The sequence below is a fragment of the Amphiura filiformis genome, chromosome 4, assembly GCF_039555335.1.
Source record: "Amphiura filiformis chromosome 4, Afil_fr2py, whole genome shotgun sequence".
Taxonomy (NCBI): Eukaryota; Metazoa; Echinodermata; class Ophiuroidea; order Amphilepidida; family Amphiuridae; genus Amphiura; species Amphiura filiformis.
In genome coordinates this window covers 60,426,495-60,449,095 of record NC_092631.1, presented here as the reverse complement: position 1 = coordinate 60,449,095, position 22,601 = coordinate 60,426,495, and the positions used below count along the sequence as shown (strand labels likewise).

General features: G+C 34.9%; 1 protein-coding gene across 1 annotated transcript in view; it reads left to right on the top strand.

Annotated features, from left to right (window-relative positions):
- The window catches only part of LOC140151155 (L-methionine gamma-lyase-like), a 22,770-nt gene extending 169 nt beyond the window's left edge, over positions 1–22,601 (top strand). The window contains exons 2-10 of the mRNA XM_072173379.1: positions 529–759; positions 2,834–2,992; positions 4,104–4,238; positions 4,872–5,047; positions 17,726–17,837; positions 19,218–19,331; positions 19,812–19,943; positions 20,536–20,684; positions 21,693–22,601. Of these exons, the coding sequence (XP_072029480.1) occupies positions 556–759; positions 2,834–2,992; positions 4,104–4,238; positions 4,872–5,047; positions 17,726–17,837; positions 19,218–19,331; positions 19,812–19,943; positions 20,536–20,684; positions 21,693–21,756 (1,245 nt within the window). The 5' untranslated portion in view covers positions 529–555 and the 3' untranslated portion in view covers positions 21,757–22,601. The remainder of the gene's footprint in view (positions 1–528; positions 760–2,833; positions 2,993–4,103; positions 4,239–4,871; positions 5,048–17,725; positions 17,838–19,217; positions 19,332–19,811; positions 19,944–20,535; positions 20,685–21,692) is intronic.

The window sequence follows — 22,601 nt, the reverse complement described above, 5'->3', positions numbered from 1 at the left end:
GAGGGTGGGGCAAAATAAAAATTTCGGGGGCAAAGACCAAAATTTCCTGGTTGCACCATTTTGACCAGCCATTGTTGGTGAGATATATAAATGTATATTTCCGTTTTTTAGAGAAACTGTATGCCTATACTCTGTTTAGCTCGTAATAGGCGGGACCCATAACATCGTGGATTGATACAGAATGGCGTACACACAGCTAGGCGCAGCACCTACGCGAACTGCGCTTTGCGTGAATGAGGCACGCTTTTGTGAATTTACCCGTGCGTAAGTTGGAACTTTATTGACTCGCGCCAAATAATTCCCGCCTATTAAGAGCTGATCATAGTATACATGTAAAGTCTTCCCGCTTCCAATTTAAACGTTTTCTGTTAAACGTTTTGAGTTTGTTTGGTAGTCGGACCAACTCTTTTTGAATTACCAGCTCGACCCTTTTAAAATACAGTCCTGTGTTAACTCTACGGTAATATACGGTAGTCTAAAATAGCTGCTAAATCACGCTTGCCATTCTGTTGATGGACTTTCACACAGGCCACGTAAGGTTAGCCCAGTTGAGTCATGACATCAAGCAACGGCATTGGCTACATCCGCCAACAAGAAGATGAGCGAGAATTCCTGGAAGGAACAAGTCTGGACACCTTGGCTGTTAGTGCAAAACCCAAACTTAAAGGCCCAGGTCTTGGCACACCTATTGTACCGTCTATAAGTGTTTCAGCAATACATAGATACAAGACAATAGATGATTTTGTCAGATCATTATCGGTAAGTAGGTCTGTTATTTTTACACAATCGGGTTTTTTCGTATGGTATAATTTACAAATACCACGAAGGGCTACTATAAACATAGAACAATTCGTCGCCCGCATGACTTACCGGCATATCAGCCATTTTTGAAACATACCAATTTGTAAGCGCTCTTTAGCAAGGTCATAGTTCATTGAATTTGCAATCGTATGACAAAACAGGTGAAAATAGTAACTTTTTGCACAAGATTTGCAATTTAAAGAGAATTGGCCATTGCTCAATAAAATGAGGCTAGTATATAAACAATATAATTGTGCTCTTTCATTTAATGACATAAAATTTGAAAAATATTGTAAGGAACACTTGAGGTTTTGACTTTAAAACCTACATTTTGGTCAAAAAAATGTGCTTGGATGAAGTGTTAGCTTTCATTTGATATTTAAAAAAATCTGATTGGATGAAGAGAACACTTGAGGTTTTGACAAAAACCAATCACAGAATCCTATTTTCTACTAGATCTCACACAGCTCTTATGATGTTATGCACTCAATCGTGTCAGTTCGGGGGCACTCATAATTCACGGACACGTCTGATATCAAATACTCCTGAAGCGTCGTGTCACATAACAGTATCATATTTCAGAGACGTCTCATAAATCACATACTCCCTAGTTTCAAAACTCAGTCGCAAACGATATTAGTAATTTTGGTGAACGTGCCAGCGCAGTGGGAATAATTGTGTGAGTAGGCCTTATCAGGGTTGTAGCTAGCCCAATTTGAGTGCCTGCTAATTTTACAATCCAATTCATGAATTAGAGCGGAATTAGAGGATTTTTTTACTTTTGATTTGATTTTGGCCATTACAATCTAAGTGTGTTCTGGGACCATTTGTCAGAATTTGCACAGATAGATATAATTTTTGCACAGGTAGATATATGAAGGAAAAGCTTATTCTAATACTATAGGAAAGCTTATTCTAATACACTCAGCTTCGTTCCGATGTGCTGCATCGAGTGCCCAGCTGTCAACAAAGCTCGACGTATGTGATATCACAGACCCCCGTATGTAAAATCACTGACCCGTCTTTGAAATCAAAGACGTCCGTGAATTACGAGTGCCCCCGAACTGGTGTAGTATAACACAGACTGCGTACTAGGCTAGACTCGCTGTGCTAGAAATATCTGTGTGCTCGGGTGTATCGAGATGGAAACTCACAGACGTAAAAAGAAACTCTGCATAGATGCATTTATAAGAGAATCGCTTTTGTAGTCAAACCTTTTCACATGAAGTGAGATGAGTTAATTTTCATATTAAGATCTACATTTTCTAGAAGACGAACAATTTGAGACTAGTTTGGTGAAAATCGGAGTATTTTTAAGGTTGATGTCTAATGGTGAGCTTTGACCTGTCTGCTTATAACTCACTCGCTGTGACAAGGGAAATAATTTGGTAATCTTTCCAACAGCATTTGGGCAGTTTGAATTTTGACCTCAGTATGTACTTATATCTCAAAATGCCCAATGCAGAGGTCCAGTAAACTCATTTTTGAAATTGGTGGTTTTGATAATCAAAATCCATCAAAAACAAACTATGGACACTTATACAAGCTTCCAGGTAGTCTGGGGTAGAGTTAAATGACCACTTGAGGGAGGCAAATTTGTTCTCCAAATTTAACATTTCAAAAATATGCCAAACTATGATTAGTATGGCGAGAGGAATACTCTGGTGTAATACCGTAGAATACATCTACAAGCATAATATGCCTCTTAATGAGGTTTTTTGTTATGACGAAAGAGAGGAAAGGCAGACACCCTCCACAGTTTGAGCAACTAATTACTGATACAGACGGCTGTACAAGCATGTATTTTTGTAAGACCAATCTATTGTAATGCATTTGTGGAGGGTGTCTACCTTTCATCTCTTTCGTCACAAAACCCTCATTTAGAGGGAATTCTACGGTATTGTTGCTTCTCATTCAATTTGCTGCAAGTCGCTTCTCACACTTGAACTGCCACAAAATTGGCTGCGGTACACATTATACTTCCACCTTCAACAAGTGCAACTGGTTAAAAAGGATTTATAACTTTTTTTAGGATGGCTACGCCTATCCTCGTCTTGGCAACCATTCCTGTGAGTCCGCAGCTCATGCAATAAATAGCCTTGAAGATGGAGTCGGTGCTATGATGTTCTCCTCTGGTATGTCAGCAATATCTGCAACAATGCTGGCCCTACTTAAATCAGGAGAGCATGTGGTAAGCTAACGGGTTATTGAGACTCACCCAACGGGGGTAAAATAATAAGGCTCATGTCGGCATTACGTTACATACTCCTTAATATACAGGGTGAGTAAAAAAAAGTGCAATAGAGCAAAGAATCGATATTTATGTAAGAACCAAGTTAAAAGTTTCTATAAATGCCACACTCAATAGTCACCTTCTGTGAAAAAATGAAGTGACTCGCTACTACCGTTTAATTTTTATGAGTCCTTTTGCTGCGATGCCCAATTTCATTATTTGTCCACGAGGTACCATGTATTTTGAATGAGAGCACACAATGCACGTTAAAGGCACCAGCTCTGAAACTGACTTTAACTTAAATAAGGTTGATTTTTGCGTTATTTTAATCTCTTTTTTCTGTTCAAACAAACTTTCTAACATTACTTTAAGTCCTTCATACCCAATACTTCAAATCCCAATATTGATTTTATCACGCATGATTACTAATGGACATGTTATTTATAAAATGTCTTAAAACCTAAAAGGTTCAACTCGGTTCTTAAATAAAAATAGATTCTTTTCTCTATTGCACTTTTGTGACTCACCCTGTATAAGTCATTTTTACGGGCCAACGTTTTAGCTTAACGATGGGTATAAAGTCATTCAATCCCACTGTGGCCAAAATCCTTCTAGCGTGACACCTGTTACCTACCGTCAACATTTGACGATCAATTACCTCATGTGAAGGTAACTTTCTGGAAAGCTGTACTGAAAGTCATCTGATGTAATCGATTCTCTGTCTGGGTTATATATAGCCTGTATGACAAACCGCTAAAACTGGTCACATTATAAGGACTCGATTCCGATTCCTTAAGGACAGGTGAAGGGGAATTCCTTTTTGAATAAAAGCTGTCACGAAGACTTCAAATTATGAAAGGGGCATGTGATGTAATGGACACCAAAAATGAGGTTTGGTAGCACAGCACATAAATCATATAAAGTAATAAAGGGACACACATAAATTACTTGATGTGAAGAAACGATCAAGCGGGTAAACTTGGTAATAAAGTTACTGCTATTTATTACCCTTGCGACTACACAACAAACAGTATTATGATTATCAAATATGACATTGTCTCTTTAATAGATTGCTCCAGGTCTTGTATACGCCGGTTCTTACTCCTTTATGAAGTCATTTTTGACCAAATATGACATAGAAGTCACCTTTGTTGAGGCTGGTAATTTGGACGCCTACAGGAAAGCAATCAAGCCTAACACCAAGGTATGGAAATAATATGATCCGGAGAATAACACTTAGGTGGTACTACACCCCTGGCAAATTTTGTCCCTATGATTGCATTTTTCTCAAAAATTATAGCACATTGGTGACCAGTAAGATATGTATATTATAGGGGCAAGGACTACAACTACTGCACTAGAAATTGTATTTCAGCACAGACAACAGTTGTGGAGTTACAGTCAAAAATGAGGGAAAACCAATATTTGATCAATAAATCAATAACTACTTGCCTTGAGTTGCTGAATTTCCAGTGCAGTAGTTGTAGTCCTTGCCCCTATAATATACATATCTTACTTGTCACCAGCGCACTCTATTTTTTTAGAAAAAAGCAAAAATAGCCAAACAATTGGCCAGGGGTGTAGTACCACCTTAAAGCGAGCGCATGATGTATGCATAGTAACAATTTCAATGATGCCAACTCAAAGTATAGCATTACCTTCTCATATTACATGGGGGAGAGACATTCAAACAGATAAGAACAGAAATTGGAAATCTGAAAAATGGAATAGAGCTTCTACGAAAATGGTAATGCGCATGATAAAATGAGGGATAAGGAGGGTGAATTAAGGAGGAAACAAGATTATGTCATACATCTTTTGATACTCCTTTCTAAAGATCTTATACGGAGAGACACCAAGCAACCCCAGTCTTGGAGTGCTTGATCTAGCTGGATTGGCTACAGTTACTAAAGAAGCGCCCTCTGGAGCCCTTAGTATAGTTGACTCTACATTTGCTACACCATACTTGCAGCAGCCATTGAAACTTGGCATAGATGTTGTTATCCATAGCTGGTAAGTATCCCTGCATTTAATAAATCTCGTATAGTTTGATCAGCTCGTAATGGTCGGGAAATGTTAGGCTTTTACCACTACGCCGAAAAGTAGACCCATGTTAAGAGTGGTAAAGTTTACCTGTCTGGTCTATAATGTGCATATTAAAGATAGTAGACAAGTATTGAAACCGAATTTATAATTTGTGATGCTTCTGGCGAGATATCACAAGGCAATTTTTCAAACTAAATAATTGATATTAACCCAACAAACACAAAAGGTTTTCGACATCATTCGCAAAAGGTTATAAAAGGTTTTCAGAAACGTTTAAATGTCGGGTTATATAAAGGGTACATTAATGGTATAGAACGTTTTCATAACATTAAATAACATTTGTTGGTAATTTACTGCACAGCAAACACAAATGTTTTACAGAAAACATTTAAATGTCGGGTTATATAAAGGGTATAAAAACGTTTTAATAACATTCCAAAAACATTTTTGAAAACTTGGTACAAATCATTCTAAACAGAATGTTATTTTGGGGTTGAAAAATATTTTGCAAAAAATGTTTGCCCAAGATATTTACAATAACGTTTTTAAAATGTTTTGACGACCTTTATATAACCCGACATTTAAATGTTATTAAAACATTTTAAGAACATTTCTGTGTTTGCTGGGTGCAAATATTTTAACATAATGTTATTTAAGTGTTGACAAAATATTTGGCCAAAAATGTTTGCAAAAATAGTTTACAATGACATTTCGAAAACATTTGAAAAACATTGTTGTAGTGAGTTTTCATACAAAAAGTTTTAAAACGAGATTTCATGACCTTTATATAACCCGACATTTTAATGTTATTAAAACGTTTTTACCTAAACCAAAACCCAAAATATAACTTATTTAAAACGTTTTAAAAACGTTTTTGTGTTTGCTGGGCCCAGCAAAAACAAAACGTTTTCGACATCATTCGCAAAAGGTTATAAAAGGTTGTCAGAAAACGTTTAAATGTCGGGTTATATAAAGGGTATATTAAGAGTATAAAACCTTTTCATAACCTTAAAAAACATTTTTGATAATCTACTGCTCAGCAAACAAAAATGTTTTACAGAAAACGTTTAAATGTCGGGTTATATAAAGTGTATAAAAACGTTTTAATAACATTCCAAAAATATTCTTGAAAACTTGATACAAAACATTCTGAACAGAATGTTATTTTGGGGTTGAAAAATATTTTGCGAAAAATTTTGCCCAAAATATTTTCAATAACGTTTTAAAAATGTTTTATGACCTTTATATATCCCGACAACCCGAAAAGGTTTTGAAAAACATCTTAAGAACATTTCTGTGTTTGCTGGGTTCAATTATTTTAACATAATGTTATTTAAGTATTGACACAATATTTGGCAGAAATGTTTGCAACAATAGTTTACAATAACATTTTTTGAAAACATTTAAAAATATTGTTGTAGTGTGTTTTCATACCAAACGTTTTAAAACGTTATCATGGCCTTTATAACCCGACATTTTAATGTTATTAGAACGTTTTACCTAAACCAAAAGCCAAAATATAACTTATTTAAAACGTTTTTAAAACGTTTTTGTGTTTGCTGGGTAAGTATACGATTCGTTTCTCTGCCGAATTCATTTATCGCACTTAGGCGCGATTCGTCCAAATCAAAATTTCAATAATGTTAATTAACTTATTCACTTAATTTATTAATCTAAAAATAATCAATAAAATATCTATCATCATATCATAATGTAACCTTTATAACGATATTGGTATTTATTGATCTGCTCCTACCGGCAAAATACATGTGTGGCTATTGCATTTCGATTTGGATTTGGAAGATACCTTCTCTTAAATAACAGTATTGCGAACCACCAGCATACATAACTCGATGTAGAGAGTCTTTCCTATTCAGAGGAAATATTGCAATTACACACCTTATTGCCTTTTAACAATAACCATTGGCACTAGCACATATCAGAGAAGATGTAAGAAACGGAGGGAGAACAGAATTATATCCTTGAGATAATCCCGTAGGTAATCCTGTTGCACCTATTCATAGTCCTTTATTCTCAAGTGGTGGGTTAACCAACAATTAACAATGAGAGGACATTCCTGAACCTCGTTCAGTTGGGGATGATTTGAAGTGACCGCCAATTATGACCATTTGATATTTAATACCAGCAATGTGAAAAAAAGAAAGAAATAATGTAGTGCCAAAATAATGTACCCTTTTACGGAAGGAGCAAAGTTTAACAAGTTATAACTTCTGCAGTACGAATGTCAGCGGCGAATGTCAGGTTATTATTTCCCAGTCTTTAAAAAAAATTGCAGGCAGAGGTGGGACTCGATCTCGGTACCTCCCGGTTAAACAGCACTGTGCAAGACCACTAAGCCAACTAAATATCTGTTGTGAGATGTGTGACATTAATCTTTAATATTGCTTAAGGGGTACTACACCCTCGATAAAACACAGTGGTAACAAAAGTTATGTATATTATAGGGCAAGGAATCCAATTACTACACTGGAATTTCAGTGACCCAAGACAAGCGGTTCGTTATTTATGATAAGAAAAAAGGTACCGCAAGGATGTACCTCATTTCCTATCATATATACTGAACCACTTGTCTTGAAACACTGAAATTTTAGTGTAGTAATTGGATTTCTTGCCCTAATAATAAACATAACTTTTGTTACCAGTTTGTTATTATTTTTTGAGAAAAATGCAAAAATAGTCACAAATTTACTACAGGGGTATAGTACCCCTTAATAAAACAAATCGCGGAATTAAATCAGTAATAAAAGAAGAGATTCTTATATAGCGGTCAAATTGGATAAAAGGGGAAATATTTGTCCCTGCTCTCAAGAAATTATAGGTTAGAAAATTATCAAATAAATTTAAATTAAAAATTGAGATTTTATATTTATTTCTTTCACGAGGCGGCATTATCACAGACAAACACTGTATACGCTAAAACTCGACCCTCATCACTAGATGCTGTCATAGCTCAATGAGCATCAGACTGCTGATATCAATATCGTTGGTTCGAGTCCTCCTGCCAGCAATGGTTATATTTATGATTTTAATGCTACGCTAAAATTTGTTCAATTTTTTCGTTTATTTATTTATTTATTTATTTATTTATTTATTTATTTATTTTTGTTTATTTATGTAAATAATTTGATATATTTGAAAGAGGTATTTGAGCAATTCGAAATTTTGATTTTATAATCCTATGGGGTCATTTTGAACCCCTACCCCCTCCTTAATTGCCAAACGCACAACAAGGTCAAGGTCTTATCTGTGTTTCAGGACCTAAATGGGAACTGAGGGCCTTTTCATTCGGGAGATATCACTATTTCTATGAGGGGTGTTTTTTTATTATTTTGAAAAGTACATAAAACCTGTAAGTTTGAAACGGTTGTAAGTATCATGCCAACGCTTCCAATTCAACAATTTTTTGTTTCCTGGAAGATTAAAGTATGCTTTAAGAAATTATAGAAAAAATGGTTTGGGGAAATCATCTGTATGCTCACAGTGTTTCTAGAAATTTCCCTATTTTTACAATCCCTTATTTGTCTATTTCACCTATATTTGTAATATTAGCATTGGGAAAATTAAATTATTGGAGATCGTAAGCCTAATGTAATGCGAAGATAAATATGAGGTTACAGAAATATCAAAATGCTCAAAAATACACAGTGTTTCTATAGTATTTTAGTTTTAATCATTCATTTTTAGTTGAATGAGTTCAGTGATAATCTTACTAGAAGAGACCAATTTTGCATAACAAAGTATTTGGGTAGCATTTGACAATTTATAAAATATTAATGAATACAAATTTGGGAAACAAGGCACATCAAAAATATATCCAGGGAAGATGTAACAGGTGTAATGTAATGCAATGTAATGTAAGGACGGTGTTGTCCACCTCTGACCTCCTTTGGCCATTTGGACAGCTCCGCCATGCCTAATTAGTAACATGTTAATTAACTTATTCACTTTAAAAATTTATTAATCTAAAATAATCAATAAAATATCTATCATCATATCATCATGTAACCTTTATAACGATATTGGTATTTATTGATCTGCTCCTACCGGCAAAATACATGTGTAGCTATTGAATGGTGTGAAGTTAATGAGATCTTAAGAGCACTTGTCCAGGAAAATGGACTTATTTTTCAAATTTGTGGCAAAACGCAAAATCATCAATTTTCTTCATATTGTGTCAATCAATGATACTTTAGGGTGATGTATCAAAATAACATTTATAGTGACACCAGCTTCTTGTTGCCATGGAAACGGCTAATTGTTCTTTTCCCCTTAAAGTGAGTGATTTTGGCGAAATTATGTGTACAATTTTCTGTCAATTCGATATCATTCTGGAAGAAAGTTAGAGCAGGTTCATAAAAGTTGGTGAGGGTAGAATTTAGGTCAAGGTCTTATCTGTGTTTCAGGACCTAAATGGGAACTGAGGGCCTTTTTATTTGGGAGATATCACTATTTCTAAGAGGGGTGTTTTTTATTATTTTGAAAAGTACATAAAACCTGTAAGTTTGAAACGGTTGTAAGTATCATGCCAACGCTTCCAATTCAACAATTTTTTGTTTCCTGGAAGATTAAAGTATGCTTTAAGAAATTATAAAAAAAAATGGTTTGGGGAAATCATCTGTATGCTCACAGTGTTTCTAGAAATTCCCCTATTTTACCATCTCTTATTTGTCTATTTCACCTATATTTGTAATATTAGCATTGGGAAAATTAAATTATTGGAGATCGTAAGCCTAATGTAATGCGAAGATAAATATGAGGTTACAGAAATATCAAAATGCTCAAAAATACAGTGTTTCTATAGTATTTTGGTTTTAATCATTCATTTTTAGTTCAAGAAAAATGATTTTGCATAACAAAGTATTTGGGTAGCATTTGACAATTTATAAAATATTAATGAATAAAAATTTCTCAAAAAAGTAGTGTTTCTATTTTAAAAATTGGAAAATTGAGTTTTAAGTGTTTTATATATTATTATTATTATTATTATTATTATTATTATTATTATTATTATTATTATTATTATTATTATTATTATTACATTAACTGAATACAGGAGAAAAAAATCATTTAATTCTACCAAAAGAAATAATGTACTAAACATTGCAAAGAGAGCAAACAGTTAATACCAGTATACACTTTTTGCCAAATGACGAATTTGGCTTAATTCCATACTCTATAATATGGGCAACGGGCTTTATTTAACATGTTGGCGGGAGTGAGAGAGCAGAGAAAATATATTCTCCTGTCCTGAAGCAAATTGCGTGAAAATGTATTCGTCATTAAAACGTTTGGAAGCTCATTTAAACATGGAGTTACCCCAACGGAAATATGGGGATATGGGTTGGGCGTTGAAGAATGCAAAAAAAAGGAAAGAAGTTCACAAGCAAGCAAGCTGCAAGTAAATTTTCTCAAATCAAAATTTGAAATAGGTGAAAATAGCGGTTCGAAACCGGTTGATCCAACAGATGTATACAAGGACATATGAGTATGGATAAAGACCTTTCTGTGCAGAAGAATACCTGACTGATGCGCAAATCAGTGGCTTCTAAAAGGTTAACTAAAGGCAACATTGATATTGCAGTTACTGCTGTAGAAGAAACAAACCTTCAGAAGGAGTATGAGGTTATAACTGGGGGCCTAGCTTTTCTTCTGCCATCCGCTGACATAGGCCTATTTAGCGTGCTACCTTCGAAGGGCCTAGGCGTAAAATCGTGCTCATGAGAGATTCAGCCAAAATTGAAGTCGGCTTTTGATTAAATTGCACTTATTTCGATTTAAATAAAAGAAACTCAGCTGTTATAAATACGCCTATAGCTTCAGATCTAATAATTGTTTCCACAATATTTCTACATAGAAAGAAGGATAATTTATTTACGCGCATTTTGATACCCCATTTGTCTAATTTGGTTCAATATTAACAACACAGCAGCGTTTTAACGAAAAAATATCCGAATTTAAAAGTTGCAGTTATTTGTATTGATTTGAAGTCAGCGCGAAGATAAATGGAGGGTTTTACGTGCCACAATGCTTGCGTAATAACCATTGATCGCTGTAAACTGCCACTTTTAAATTCGGGTATTTTTCTTTAAAAGCACTACTGTAATGTTAATATTGAACGACATTTGACAAATGGGGTATCAAAATGCGCGTAAATAAATCATCCTTCTTTCTATGCAGAAATATTTTGAAAACAATTATTAGATCTCAAGCTATAGGCGTATTTATAACAGCTGAGTTTCTTTTTGTGCAGACTTTAGATAACTTAGTCTTAGTTTAAGCAATATGGTCTGAAGGTGACAAATCGGCACGAGTCCTCAAACCTCCCAAATCTTAATTTTTATACGGGGGAGGGGGGATGATTGTTTCAAAATGTATAGCTATGGGTCTCCTCTATCCAGTACAAATGTAATAGCAAAATAAGTACAAATATTCCCAACATTATTTTGCTATAATGTCATAATGTGAGGGTGCCCATGGCTATGTACATGTAGTTCAAGAAAAATGATTTTCTTTTAGTTCAAGAAAAATGATTTTGCATAACAAAGTATTTGGGTAGCATTTGACAATTTATAAAATATTAATGAATAAAAATTTCTCAAAAAAGTAGTGTTTCTATTTTAAAAATTGGAAAATTGAGTTTTAAGTGTTTTATATTATTATTATTATTATTATTATTATTATTATTATTATTATTATTATTATTATTATTATTATTATTATTATTATTACATTAACTGAATTCAGGAGAAAAAAATCATTTAATTCTACCAAAAGAAATAATGTACTAAACATTGCAAAGAGAGCAAACAGTTAATACCAGTATACACTTTTTGCCAAATGACGAATTTGGCTTAATTCCATACTCTATAATATGGGCAACGGGCTTTATTTAACATGTTGGCGGGAGTGAGAGAGCAGAGAAAATATATTCTCCTGTCCTGAAGCAAATTGCGTGAAAATGTATTCGTCATTAAAACGTTTGGAAGCTCATTTAAACATGGAGTTACCCCAACGGAAATATGGGGATATGGGTTGGGCGTTGAAGAATGCAAAAAAAGGAAAGAAGTTCACAAGCAAGCAAGCTGCAAGTAAATTTTCTCAAATCAAAATTTGAAATAGGTGAAAATAGCGGTTCGAACCAGGTTGATCCAACAGATGTATACAAGGACATATGAGTATGGATAAAGACCTTTCTGTGCAGAAGAATACCTGACTGATGCGCAAATCAGTGGCTTCTAAAAGGTTAACTAAAGGCAACATTGATATTGCAGTTACTGCTGTAGAAGAAACAAACCTTCAGAAGGAGTATGAGGTTATAACTGGGGGCCTAGCTTTTCTTCTGCCATCCGCTGACATAGGCCTATTTAGCGTGCTCCCTTCGAAGGGCCTAGGCGTAAAATCGTGCTCATGAGAGATTCAGCCAAAATTGAAGTCGGCTTTTGATTAAATTGCACTTATTTCGATTTAAATAAAGAAACTCAGCTGTTATAAATACGCCTATAGCTTCAGATCTAATAATTGTTTCCACAATATTTCTACATAGAAAGAAGGATAATTTATTTACGCGCATTTTGATACCCCATTTGTCTAATTTGGTTCAATATTAACAACACAGCAGCGTTTTAACGAAAAATATCCGAATTTAAAAGTTGCAGTTATTTGTATTGATTTGAAGTCAGCGCGAAGATAAATGGAGGGTTTTACGTGCCACAATGCTTGCGTAATAACCATTGATCGCTGTAAACTGCCACTTTTAAATTCGAGTATTTTTCTTTAAAAGCACTACTGTAATGTTAATATTGAACGACATTTGACAAATGGGGTATCAAAATGCGCGTAAATAAATCATCCTTCTTTCTATGCAGAAATATTTTGAAAACAATTATTAGATCTCAAGCTATAGGCGTATTTATAACAGCTGAGTTTCTTTTTGTGCAGACTTTAGATAACTTAGTCTTAGTTTAAGCAATATGGTCTGAAGGTGACAAATCGGCACGAGTCCTCAAACCTCCCAAATCTTAATTTTTATACGGGGGAGGGGGGATGATTGTTTCAAAATGTATAGCTATGGGTCTCCTCTATCCAGTACAAATGTAATAGCAAAATAAGTACAAATATTCCCAACATTATTTTGCTATAATGTCATAATGTGAGGGTGCCCATGGCTATGTACATGTACAAAAGTAAAAGTATAGGCAAAATTGATTTTTGGCTACATTTTCTCCTCAATATAAAAGGAAAAGACTATTTCAACATAACTAACAAGTAAAAAGTCAGTTGCTCTTGGAATAATTTAACAAGAGCGAAATGAAAATCATTGATTTTACTGTACAAACCAATGGGGCCTCACCAACCCCCCAACCCCCTCTATAGTCATCTTTGACGGTCGGTGCTACCCCGGGTAAGATGCTGGGGTAAAAATGTATCACTAAAATGACGGATGAAACATCTTAGGGGAGGGGTTGTTTTTCATAGTTCTAGGGTTAAAGCGGTTTTTAGTAAATAAACGGTCAAAACTAAAGGTAGAGAATTGGTATTTAATGCAAATCTAAATATATGGTGAATATGTTGAAAATGTGCACATTTTCAGAATTCACCATATAACTTTAATAGGGCATTTCTTTTGATGTAAAGGTCACAGAGCACTCAAACCTTTTATATTTCAGGAAAATTATAACAAAATTTGATTTTATGAACATTCGGTAGCCTACCCTTGAAGGGAGCACACCACTAACCAATGCGCCATTAAAAAAATTGAGGTATTTTAGGCTGCTATTTAGACTAATAATTGCATTTTTATAATTATCGAGAAAACAGGTCCGCGAAATAAGAGTAGGCAGAAGCAGGTTTGTAGTCTTGAAAGCATAATTATCAAAAACAGTGAGGGTGCTGATTAGTGCCTCGTACCTGGAAAACAATGTGGAACTTCAGGCTACCCATACATTGAAACATATGTTAAACTTTCATCGATTTGCAATCAACTGATTGTCATAAAATATCTCAAAAGGTGCCCAAAAGGCCTCAAAACGAGCAAAGAGGACCGGAATTTTTACACACATTCCAAGGGGGGATTAGGACTATGAGAAATTTGTATATAGAACTTTCAACTGTAGATATTGTAAATACAATCCCAATATTATTATGATAATGTCAATTTTAATTAAATTTAAAAGTCAATATCAAAGTACAGTTTATTATTAGTTCATGATGAACACCATCAGCTTTATTATACACCATAAATCCATATACAAAATTGAAAATATGCAACATTTCTGGCAACACCCTTTTACCACATGATTTTCCCCAACTAATTTGTTCTATTTTCAATGTAACAATGTTCCATCAAGTCAACCCTAAAATAACAAATCAAATGAAGCGTTACCATACGGGTTATGAAGCCCAGAAGTTAGTCCTAAATGGGAATATTCAAAATTTTCAAAAACACCCCTATTTAAAATAAATGATATAGCCCAATTCTGAGCCCATTCTAATTTGTTATGCAATGTATTTGCTACTAATAACGCCTTCCATCTGTATCGGAAAAATTATAAGAAAATATTGAGAAATTTTATGTGTGAGGTACAGTTACTCTAATAAAAGGTATTTTACGGCTCGAAAGTGTGACAATTGGTTAAATTGGCTAATAATGGAAAAAATGTCCGTTACTATGGCCTCTTACCACTCAACTTATAAGGAAAATCTATTGTTGGCCGTTGCCACCCAAAATTCGGGAGACAAGGCAGATCAATAATACAAGTGAAGTTAATTAATAATAACATCTGTTAAAATACACAGGAGCCATCAATACAAGTTGCTCCAGATAATATACTTGATCTGCTCCTACCGGTACAATGCATTAATTGGTTCATTTTGAAATGGCCTTCTCATTAATCCCATCAATACTAGTTGCTCCACATACCTGAGTTTTATTTAAACAGAAAGCTTCCATCCACAATTGTTCTATATTTACCCAATAAAAATGATGTGATTGTCTTGTTTAAAGGTGTGTGACCAGTCTCACCCCCGCACACACCCCAACCACACACTTTATCTTATAAATTGAGATTTTGGTATATGTTCTGTATAGATATTACCTAAAATAAGCAGTTCAGAAATCGAGGCATTTTTCGTAGTCTTGAAAAAAATAGGCATATACTTTTACAGGTATTCATTACATACGAGTATAATGACAGTCTGTGTTCAAAGGGCATGTACTGGAAGAAGAAGAAGAAGAAATTAAGGACAGGCTTCGTTGGGATTCGAACCAGCGAATGGTTCCCTGCATAATGGTAAAAACAGCCTTGACCTAAAAAAGGGCGAGAGGTACCATATTTACCGATTCAGGCTAAATTTAAAATTGATATAAAACGTTTGTTTTTTGATCGATTACAAAAATAAATTTTTGTCATATAAAGAAATTGTGTCTGGCGTGAATTACACTACAGTTTTTTATTCTTAGGGCTCTTTAACTTCTTCAAATATTTTTTAAATGATAGAGTGAATCACCTGGCCCTCTATAATTACGCACAAAAGATCGAGTCCCCTTAAAAGCGCACTATTGCACACAAAGCAGCTTCTAGGTGCCGAATACACAATAGACATAATAATGAAAATAATACAGCATTTATACAAATTACCAAACGTATCAATATATATCAGGCCAGCTGCACAGTACACAACAATAAGGGCATTAATAGCCAACAAAAAACCACAACCATCTCCATGAAAAGGATGGAGACGCCTGTGTAAAAAGCACGATGCAGCACAAGTGCCAATCTGTGGGCCTTATATGCCCCTCAACATGCAATTAAGCATATGACACTTATAATAAACATACACGCAAAGAAAACCCTATTATCAAAAAAATTAATAAATAACAACATGACAAATGATTATGGGAAAAAACAAACCATCTCCATCGATAGGATGGCGACGCCAAAATTAATGGTGACGCCAAATGTATGCACCAGAGGTCCTTGTTGTCAAATGAATCCATATGAAAAAAGTATTATCTCTTGGACATCATTATTGCAGGAACGATAACAAATAGCTTGCTGTGAGGGCAACTGACGTTATATTGAGGATTTTTACCACTTATAAGCCCGATTGGGCATACTCTAACATTTGACCTCAACTTACCTCAGATTGATTTTGTTCATGCTCCCGTAATATGGAGAATTACTAAGTTTAAGTCAATCGGGCGAAGTTTGAAATTTAGCCCTTGGATGACCTTTAACCTTGGCTATTTATGACCTTGATTATATTTTGTACATGTTCCCCTCATATGCAGGATTCCACCCACCAAGTGAGTGAAAATTTTACTCGTATGGAGAAAAATATGTGATTTTCACTCTTGGTAGATTGAAACGTCAATCTTTTCAATTGACCCGAAGAGTCACTCCGAGGAGAATTGATTTTTTCACTCTTTAGAATTTAGAGAGAAGACAATCGCCCAGCTATGTTCCCTCCAGAGATAGTGACAACATCGAAATAGCCAGACATATCTGTCTACTCACCATCAGACAAACAAGGCATCATAATTGAACTCACAGTACCTGCTGCTGAGGAGAACTTAGCACAGGCCAACCACAGAAAGAAAATGAAGTATGAAGATCTAATCCAGGAAGGACAAGCAGCAGGATAGGAACTGATATACTCCCCAGTAGAGGTGGGATCAAGAGGATTCACAAACAACACACTTCGAACGTGCTTCAAGTTCTTTGGCCTCACAAACAAAAAAACCAAAAAGGCACTGGATACTGTGGCGAGAACAGCATAAAGAGCAACATACACTCTATGGCTTGCACGCAACAACAGACACTTTGGAAACTGGGAATTGGTGAATCGTCGTATATCAGATATATGCCACCACTCGACTTACCTGAAGTTGAATAAATGACCAAGCTTTACTTCCCTACATAGGACCAGAAACTTGTGACCAGCCTAACCTCTAATGGACCTTCAACTCTTTACCTCAACTCAATCCAAGACACACTACCCTCACCTGCCAACTTGAAGACCTGGAACAAACACCCACTAGGTCAGTGTACTCTCTGTGGCTACAACTGCTGCACAATGCTGCACATATTTAACTGCTGCCAGTACTTTCTTAGAACAGGCCGTTACAACTGGAGAAATGACATGGTACTCGAGAGACAGTCCACCAACTAGTTCCTGCTGTTTTGAAAGCTAGATGTGGGACAGTAGGACACGGAGATCAACAGAAAGTCACCGGCATTTCATTCCGAACTGTAGTTGTAGTAGTAGTAGTAGTAGAAGTAGTAGAAGTAGTAGTAGTAGGAGTAGGGGTAGTAGTAGTAGTAGTAGTAGTAGTAGTAGTAGTAGTAGTAGTAGTAGTAGTTGTTGTTGTTGTTGTTGTTGTTGTTGTTGTTGTTGTTGTTGTTGTTGTTGTTGTTGTTGTTATAATAATAATTATTATTATTTATTATTTATTATTTATTATTTATTATTTATTATTTATTATTTATTATTTATTATTTATTATTTATTATTGTTGTTTATTATTATTATTTATTATTATTATTATTATTATTATTATTATTATTATTATTATTATTATTATTATTATTATTATTATTATTATTATTATTATTATTATTATAGTTCCAAGTACCTCGGAGGTCACAGTGACTTGGTAGCCGGTGTTGCGTGTTGCAAGGACCTTGGAACTTTGCATCTTATTAGTGGTGCCAGCAAAAAACTTGGAAGCGGTTTGGTAAATTTAAGAAGTATTATTGTCTCATACTGTTCGTTTTGTTATAACATTTCAAATAAGGAAAGATTTTATTTCAGTTCATTACCCAGGATATTTTGTCAGCGGAAAGTTAGCATCATGGCAGTAGCCATATTTTCCCAAATTTAGCCATTAAACTAAAAAACTACATTATTATACTTCTTATAGGAAATGAGTCAAGGGAGCCAATACACGCATATACATTTATTGCGGTATCAATTTGAAACATATTGTACTATTTGATATAAAAATTAGTTAATCGTAGTTGTTAGTTATGGTTAATCGTTAGAGCAAGTTCTTATTCATTTCATTGTAGCCTACACGCAATAAGTGACTAACTTCAAACTTGCTTGACTGATAGAGTATGGTGACCTTATATGTGCTGTATAGTTTTGTGTGAATATTAATTAATTTGCATAATTTGCCTGAAATTTGATCAATCTACTCTGCAGTCTGCAAGCATTAACCGATTAACTTACAACTTGTTAGAATATAGAGTATAATTACCTCTTGTACTGTATATATTTATGCCAAGGTATTTGCATTTTATGAATATTAATGAGCTATTTACATATTTTACAATGTTCTTGACGGCTGATATATATCCTGTTGTTCACTTGTCCTGCGAAAATCAGCGAAGTCCATTGTACACTTGCATTTAAATGTATCTTTGCGTATAAAATCCTCACACACAAATGGTGTTACTTTCTCCGAACTCTTAACTCCTTGCGCTGCTTTCTCTAAACATTTATCTCCTTACGCTGCTTTCTCGAAATATTTATCTCCTTACGCTGCTTTCTCCAAACATTTATCTCCTTGCACATTCGTGTACTCATGAATCTCCTTCGTTGCTGTATTAAATACAGCACATTATTTGCCATGTAAACTGGTTAAAATGTCCCTCCTTTTGAAGCACAATGTCGACCAACACACACATGTAAAGTCTACAATATCTCATGTGATTCTGCAAAGCCCAAACTAATTTACCTTTTAATATACATACAATCTATTAATAGACCATTCTGTCATTCACTTCTTGGGGGATTTCCGAAATATCCATTACACAATCTAAGGGATTTTCCCACTGATGCAATATAGAGAATGTTCCAGGTTGGGGTTTTCCCAGATTATTAATAACTCTGATTGAGTTTGTTTACTGTAACCAAAGAGGTTTCTCCTAAAACATGTTGTAATACACAAACTCTTCGTTTTCCCCTTACTATTATTTCTCATGACATAGCTTTTAGTGTTGTAAACAAATATGAATAATCAAATTAAATGACTCAGGGCACATCACAACTTGCTGTGTGGTTACCTTGCTTACGAACCGAGTAATCCGAGTATTATATATTGTTTATGCAGTCCCCGTTTGATGGCTTCCTAGTTCTTCGAGAGATTCGATCCTTACCTGTACGGATGGAAAGACATTGTAAGAATGCTATGACGATTGCCCAGTTCCTGGAACAACACCCAAAGGTGAATGTACTTTTGTGACTTAACATGATAGCTGGCACACCAAATAGCACGTTATTCCTCCTATACAGTATGTCGTTCCAAGTCTTTGATTTACCGAATGTAACACGTATCAGGGGCGGGTCCAGGAATTTTCAATAGGGGGCGCCATGGGTGCCACTCTGCCAAAATTATGGGGCGTGGCGCCGCTCTGCAAAAATTAAGGGGGCGCGCGCCGGATGCTCCACACCCCCTAAATCCGCCCTGCGTATCTGGCCTGCGTAACTGGCCTTTCCTTAGTTTCATGGTTAGTTTGGCATTGAAAAGGTTTCTGGTATCTGCAGAACAACTGTTTGTATGACGTCACATGTCACCTCATCTATACAAATGGAAGTTATAGCATCACGTACTTTATCTTATATAATGATTGTTAATTTGCATTGATTGATTTGTGTGCCACTAGCATGACTAGTTTAATGTTTCAAGCTTATCCAATTCTAACAGATCAGCCGAGTCAGCTACCCAGGTTTATCATCCCACCCTCAACATGAGGTTGCTAAGAAACAGATGAAGGGCTATGGAGGGGTGGTGACATTTGAGATGGCGAGTGGAGAAGCGGCAAAGACAGTAGTAGAGGCAAGTTGCGAATATACATCTGACACTGTTTTCTTTGTTATTCATTGCTTGATGCTGTTAATACATTTTAAGGTATAATCTGTATCGAATATGGAAGACATATTAAAAAAGTTGGCCCATTTTCAGTCAGAAAAGATTGACAGGTCAAGTACACAGTGAGTGTGTGCTATTATATTACTATAGCGGTTCTAGGGTGGCGCGGTTTTTCTTTTGGCATACGCGTTTGGTGGGTAAGGTTGTTGGGTGATGGTAGTGGGTAAAAAGCATGCATGGTCGTGTTTATGTGTGATGTTCTGTTCAGAACCATGCGCAGGCAGGAGGGTCCCGGGAGAGGGGGAGACGAAGAAAGAAAGTAAATAAATGATATTGAAATGTAATCAATAATGCAAATATAATATAATGGCCTTGATAACAATTAAACTTACCCACCACCTCTCTAATTGATTGATTAATTGATTGATTAAAATGATTGATTGATTAAAATGATTGATCGATTAAAATGATTGATTGATTGATTGATTGATTGATTGATTGATTGATTGATTGATTGATTGATTGATTGATTGATTGATTGATTGATTATCTCATGTAGTCTGTGAAGCTGATCAGTTTAGCTCCATCCTTGGGAGCACCCGAGAGTTTGATTGAACATCCTGCTACAATGACACATGGAAATTGGACTGGAATGACGGACAAAGAAAGAATGGGTAAACAAATCTCACCCGGAATGATCAGATTCAGGTAACAATAAAAATTCCTTTCGAAAGGAATAGGGCGAGCAAAGGAGGAACTGTTAAGATAACGGTGTAGTTATGATATTGATAATACAGTGTTACTTCGATTTTCATTTGTCATCATTAGGAGAGGAGTGAAAATTTTGATACAAATAATTGAACTAGGAAGTTAGGTGTTGGAAGTTTATTGTTAAACGAACACTCCGGCAATCACAACATTATGCCTTATGTTAGTGTTACGGGGGTGGGAAAATCCCGAAACACAGAAATAATTAAAATACACGGATGGAAACTTGGTAGATATATGTGATGTAATGCTCCGGCTTTAATATAATATAATATGATGATACGCAGAAACAATATTCTTGAAGAAGATGGATGCAATTAATAATAGTAATAATATGATATGAAGATTAAGTTGTTGATGTTGACCAGTTGGAAGCTAAGATGGAATATTTGATGTTAATCAGTTGAATGCTCGGATGGAAGTGAAAATAAATTAACTAAGGGCAAGCTCACCAGAAAAACACTTGAAAACCAACTTAAGTACCATCTCTGCAACAGCATAAATAATAACCTTAACTAAGCATTTACTAGATGACACATCGTAACAATACATAACCTGATAAAGAGATAAAACTTTTACATGAATTATTCATAAGTACATCACCTACCATCTCAAGCCAAAAGATAAGTGGCCATAAATTCCATCACACTTAACTAATTGGGATGACAATACACACTCCTATGAAAAGAATCACTTGAAATTACCAAAGTGTACTTAACTTAAAACTTCTATGAATGGAAGACAATAAACAATGAAGACATAAACATTTGAAGAACTCATAAAATTGAGAATCAAAGGATGCAGCGTGTTCATGAGGTAAATGACCTTTTCAAAATTAAAACTAAACCATGGTTTTTTGTTTTTTTTTTTAAAGTAAAAAAAAGTAATGTCCAGGTCACAGAAGTATGCATCATCTATTACTTATATCTTGTCGCTTGTACTCAACAGCGTGGGTCTTGAAGATGCCGATGACCTGATCAAGGATCTAACTCAAGCGCTGGACAAAGCCTGAAAACATTAAAGAAAAAGAATTCTGGGCAGAGTAGGACGACATAATGCCTACAATTAAAACAAGAACAGTCTTTAAAAAAAGACAACGCTAGATATGAAGTAAATAGTGACTTACTTGCATAACAATGATGATAGATCCTGGAAGAATATTGCAACAATATTTAGAATAGTATGTATTATTGCAGATGTCGATGTGAACGGAGGCTTACCTATTTTAAATAGCTTTAGAGGAATATAGACGTACAATGTTGTTACAATAGCTATCAATAGATATGTGGATCAGTAACAAGCAGAAAAAGGTGGATTGTCAATGGTTGTGCTTAGTGGGTTTGCAGATGTGGTCCCAAAGATTGGTATTACTTTTCAATTTTTTTATGACGGTAGGAGTTTGAGGTGAGCTGAGAGTGTCATTTTGACCAAAACGCAGGTGTTGCTTGAACCCGGTTGCGTGCGCCTGTTTAACATAGTTGTTTGATGTGACCATTGTTAATAACAAAACATTATTATAATGTTCAGTTATAGGCCTGAATAATACCAATTTTTGTGGTAATTTTAATTCTATAAATTGTACATTTGTGTGCAAATTGAGGGCGCTATTTACATATATTTTTAAATTTAAATTAGCCAAATAATATGAGTTATACCTTACATTTAATTATAAAAAGTTTTTGAAAATTCCCTTGTCATTTGTTAGTCTGTTAGCTGATGTAATACCATTTTACATGTGTCTACCCCTTGTAAAGATGGAAACAAGATATTCGATAAATAGCGCCATCATTGTACAACTTTTCTTTAAAATGATTCAGTTTTGCATGCCATCAAACAACAGTGAATGAATTGTGCCAT